The following is a 5271-nucleotide window of genomic DNA, read 5'->3' on the forward strand; positions in this document are numbered from 1 at the left end:
AGAGAACGAAGTGTAATTACTGTGTAATTTTACACGTTATCACGGCATCATGAGATTGGTTTCCTTTAATATGCAATTTAAGCGCTATAGAAGGATACCACTTGGTACAACATAACACCCAAGAACAACAAGTGTAAGCCTCTGCGGAAAGAAACTCGGGAATTTCTGGCCGGTGGCGGTTCCAATCCGCTTCCAGCCTTATCGACCCATTTCTTTTTCTCTGTCTGCCCGGGTAAGGAGCGGCCCGGGTGTCAGCACAACGGCCAGTGGTTTTCCTCACTCACACGGTACGAATATTATTACATTCGCCTAATTTCGCTTCCCTTCTTGCTAACCAGGGAGGCGGCGATCATGGTCGGCGCCGTGTGCACTACAGGTCGCATTCGGGCCCCACGGGCATGAGCGATCGGGCAACCAGCCCGTTCCTCCGAGACCCAGACGCACAGTTTGTTCATCCGGGAGTTATAGCGTGTCACCGTCATGCAGCCGGCGGTGCATGGGCAGGGACGCTTGACCGCCCAAATGGCAGCTGCTAGGTACCGTCGGATAATGGCCGGGCGGTCGGTGTCTAATGCTACATGTGTAGAGTCGATCTGGGATGTGCAGCGATTAGCGCATCCCTTCGTCGAAGCCAGCGCCTGTGCGTGTCGTTACCATCGCATGCAGTAATCGCAGCAATTCCTTCTACCCATCCATTGAGCGCTTACTGAAAGAACTATGCCAGATTGCGCATGCATTAATGAATTTCCTGCTCCTACTTGCCAGAACGTTCGCAGTGCCGATCACGGGGCGAAGGAGACCGGTAGACCGCGCAGGGAGAAGAATAGTAGACAGCCCGTAGACATCACTGCAGACATACTGTAGTCGACTGGTTTTTAGGGGCAGGGTGACTACAGGTTGTTTACAGATGTCTATCGCTGTATACAGGCAGCCCTCCTTAGGTGCCTGTATACACCTGTACAGTAGATGCTTGTTGGCAGCCCGTAGTCATTGGCGTGAAGCTATGTAGACACGGTACTGGAAGGATCTACAGGATGTCGCAGCAGGATGGATGTGCCTACTGTGTGTCTACAGATGTCTACAGGTGTCTACAGTGGTGCTATCTGTCGGGGAAAAAAGCTTTGACAGTGTCTACAGGGCGAAAACAGGTTGTCTGCAGATGACTACAGTGGCTACAAGAAGAGAAAAACGTTCCATATATATTACTGACGGCACTTAACAAATGCTCACTACGCTGAAGTAAGTTTGACCTTCCAGCTGTGTACTCTGTACATGCCGTCGTGCACGGCTTTTTCATAATATAGAAGTGTCTATACATACACCGAAAGCAGTCCGTATTGCGTTTGATTTACGGCTTTATGTAGCGTCTGGTTTTAGGTACTGTAATAATCAACAATGTATCTCCTTTATTATGTTACAGTGAACAAAGCCAAATTGTAAGCATGTGCGTTAAGTGCAAAACTATGACCATCTGTGAAGCAGAATGATTTTTGTTTGCACCGAGTTTTCGCGGAGCTACATGAACGATTCAACAACATTTACTACCAATACCAACACCAGAGTTGGAGTTTGTACAGCTGAACCCGAGTTTCTGGAAACCCTCAGACAAACGATTAATTGGTAGAAGCTACGCTTTTATCGGCCCAATCGCCGCTGCCTCCTCCCCGCTCTTGCAATTGTGACAGACGCAACCGAGATCCGGTAGGGACCACATCCGGCTGGTCACTGGGCCTTTTCTTCTATAAGCGTTTGATGCCTCTTCTCTTTTATTTGTAACTCAAGAGTACCTCGGTGAAAGCTGACATACTGCTTCAAACGCAGAAGCCCAACCATTTCTTCTTCGCGCGTATACGGAATTCCCACAAGAATTTCACTTAAAAAGAAATACGAAATAAAACCGTGGATGTCATCCCATACAACAGAATGGTTTCCCTTTCTGCATATGTATATATTGCAAACCATTGATGGAGTTTGTGTAGATCAGGCTGTCTCTCTTCAACTTTGATCAGAATAAGAACGTGGCCAAGAATTTGCTCAGTGTCAGTCAGGAGAGCAAACAGACGGTAATGCCATCTAGTGGGTATAGCACTACCGTTGGACGTGGTCAGCCAATTACGCGCACACGAGCTTTTGGAGTCGCGCCAGCCGGCCGGAAGTTACGAAGGTGACGTGTTGTCGAACTCCGGATCGTCTCTTTCCTGACGCTCATCGTGATCCTCCATAAACCATTGGAAATTTACTTCTAAAATTTAAAATTTAAATTAATTTAATTTAATTAATTAATTTAATTTAAAATTAATTTAATTTAATTTAATTAATTAATTTAATTTAAAATTAATTCAATTTAATTTAAATCTAATTTTAAATTTAGTACTTCTTCCATGTCCCGATCGTATTGCTCGTCCCATTCGTCCTGCTGCTCCATTTGATGGGTATGAACAACGGCGGCCTGGTGCTGCCAGATAATCCTGTCGGCAGCTTCATCTGCGGCTTTGGCCGCGGCGACAGCATTGCGTCGCTGGAGTTCGAACACGACGTCCCGCTGATTATCCAACCGGAAGGCTCTCTCCTCCGCGGTCTCCGAAACCGTTCCCTCGGGGCGGCTGTAAAAATCCGCGGCAGTGGCAACCCGCGCATCCACTTCCGGTTCCGGCTCCGGTGCAGTCGCGTCGGGCTCGGCCCTCGTGATGGTACCGATGTCCGCTGGAACTGGCGTGCTGCGGGGCACTTCGCCAGCACTATCTTCGCCTACAGGCAGCCTTGGGCGAAGACGGCTGGTGACGGGTTCGCCGGGAATGCTGTCGATTACCCACTGATCAGCTCGTGTACGCTTGTTCCACGGGCGCTTTCCCGGTTTACGTGGAGCTAATGGCAGCTCTCTTTTCCCCTCCTCGGATACCGGCAAATGTTCCGAAACAGTCACCTGGGGCACGCTGGGCTCCTGGTTAACTGGGCGCGGTATGTCAGGAACGGCGCCATCGTGATGCGCTGCCTGATGGCTCCGATCTGCCCAGGACAGGTTCCGCAGAACACCGCCCGCGACCTTTCCCTGGCAATCGAAGGGGCTCCGCATGTGGTGTTTGGCGTGGCTATCTGCAAAAGATCTACGTATGGCGGCAGCGATTTCACGGCGGAACCCCGTACTTATGGGAGAGAAGGCCGGGAAAGGGCCAAAACGGCGCAGCTGGTGCAGCAGCTGTTCACAGATGACGGTGGCCGGAGAATCCTTTCCCGGCGTGTAATCGAGGCACTGCGGAATAACGCTGGCTAAATGTTCGCGTACTGAAACCAGCTCGACAACGGCCAACGTACGTGGCATTGTAAACAAAATAATCATGTAAATATGCGCATGTATGAAAATGAGACACCGTTTCGATTGGTGCAGTTAATTTATTTTCTGCGTTCGCTAAAACTTTGCTTGGCAACCGTAATATTATGGTCCTAGCACACCCATCTACCGTAATTGCACTGCGGCACAGGCTTAAGTTCTAACACATTCCATCTAGCTTACACTGCGATAATGCAATATGGGATTATTACATCCCATCTACCTTACACAGTTGCACTAATAATAATACATTATTATGGTTACAACACTTCCCATCTACCTTACACTGTGATTACGCATCCCATCTACCTTACACTGCGATAATATTATGGTTTTTAAACATCCCGTCTACTACCTTACACTGCGATGTGTACTTAATATTATGGTTTACACATAACATCTACCTTACATTGCGGTACGGGCTTAACACATCCCATCTACCTTACACTCTGATCTATGTGAACGTGGTCACTGCGGCATGTCTGTCCCTCAATTCCCTTAGCACGTGCTTCGGGAAGGTACAAAGTGTCCTCACTGATTCGTGGCAGTGAGGTTAGTGACACGCCAGGTGGGCAAGGAACTGACTCCCACGGCCATGGAACTGAGACCAGCACTGGGTGCGTGATCAGGTGCCTCCGTGATTTGTGGCCAGGTTGTATGCTGCGGTGTCCATTAATTTCGGAAATCATTCATTTCGGAAACCATTCATTTCGGAAACCATACGTTATCACAGTAGTTTAATATTATTATACTATTATAACAGTAGATTAATTATTATAACTGGTACTAGTATGTTTAGTAGCCATTGTACAGTCTGTGTACTTTGTATCTGTACAATTAAACGGGTTCCCGAAATAACAGTATTCCATGTACAAATTCTGTACAATCTTCATTTCAGCGCAAAATCAACGCAACATATTGTTTTATCGGCACGTCTCACGTTAGGCTGCAACATGTAAATGTATGGTTTATGAGCACGGTTTATGACATACTTCTACGCGCAACTGCTGTGGTTTTTTTCGTGTGTCAGAGATTATTGTTTTGGTTATGACGCCGCTTATCTGCAGCCGTGTTCGATCGTGCGCACTAATACACGCTAAATGCGGGTAACATTGCTAAGCTCGATTATGATGCAGTTAATTCTTGTGCTCTCATTGTAACCCACAACACAAGCAAATCGAACCGTCGACATGGCAGTTGTCAGTTAGTACAGTAAATGAAAGTTTATGAAAAAGATCCCTGAAATGCTTTTTCGTTGACAATTCACAATTGTATAATTGTTTCTGTACAATAATGGCCGAAATAACGTCTTCTGTCACTAACTGTAAAGGAAAAGTGTTGAAATGCATGGTTTCCGAAATGAACGATTTCCGAAATGAATATTTTCCGAAATGAATGATTTCCGAAATGAATGATTTCCGAAATGAATGGTTTCCGAAATGATAGGGTGCCGTATGCGGCTGCCTTGCGGTGGTTTATTGCGAGAGGCTTGTGCAAGTGAGGCCTGCTTTTTGGCTTTAACAAAGAGCTTGTACAACAAATTATTCCCAGCAAAAAATCTAGCTAAAATGCTAGTAGCAGGGAAAACATGATGGGAAGGCGGGTGTAGTGCGATGGTATGACGAGGTCGTGCAGCAGCTAATGTCTCATTAAACACGTTTAATTGTTATTAATGTGGCGTACGAGTATTGAACTATCTGCTCCGGAGTCCGTACCGCCCACTTCATGGTTACACAGCACCAGCATAGTCTTGGTCGTTTCTGGATTTCGGAGGCAATTCAGCAACGAGCAAGGAGCAAACCAAGAAACGCCGGGAACCCGTCCTACCGGATACAGCTTAATAAGGTAGGTATCACACAGCCAGCGACAACATTCAAGGAAATCCGACGACAAGCAGGGCCACCTACCTCATACTCTTGGCTGCGCTAAAATCCAGTTCGCTG

The 5271-nt window shown here is 47.1% G+C and overlaps 1 protein-coding gene across 2 annotated transcripts; it reads right to left on the reverse strand.

Annotated features, from left to right (window-relative positions):
* Window positions 1-1396: 1396 nt before the first annotated feature.
* LOC129601929 (uncharacterized) lies at window positions 1397-3555 on the reverse strand. Of its 2 annotated transcripts, XM_055500870.1 has the most exons (3): window positions 3145-3555; window positions 2375-3093; window positions 1397-2242 (listed from the first exon to the last, which is right to left on the reverse strand). In XM_055500870.1, exons 1-3 carry the CDS (start codon window positions 3335-3337, stop codon window positions 2237-2239), a joined length of 918 nt encoding a protein of 305 aa, XP_055356845.1. In that variant the 5' UTR covers window positions 3338-3555; the 3' UTR covers window positions 1397-2236. The 2 variants fall into 2 exon arrangements, with proteins under 2 accessions (XP_055356845.1, XP_055356844.1); XM_055500869.1 differs by having other exon boundaries at window positions 1398-2242; window positions 2375-3424.
* Between the last annotated feature and the right edge of the window lie 1716 nt (window positions 3556-5271).

The sequence above is a fragment of the Paramacrobiotus metropolitanus genome, unplaced genomic scaffold (assembly GCF_019649055.1).
Source record: "Paramacrobiotus metropolitanus isolate TYO unplaced genomic scaffold, Prichtersi_v1.0 Parri_scaffold0000301, whole genome shotgun sequence".
NCBI classification, from domain to species: Eukaryota; Metazoa; Tardigrada; class Eutardigrada; order Parachela; family Macrobiotidae; genus Paramacrobiotus; species Paramacrobiotus metropolitanus.

Coding starts and splice junctions, on each gene's coding strand:
- LOC129601929 (XM_055500869.1), bottom strand. CDS start 3,337: ATGATTATTTTGTTTACAATGCCACGTACGTTGGCCGTTGTCGAGCTG.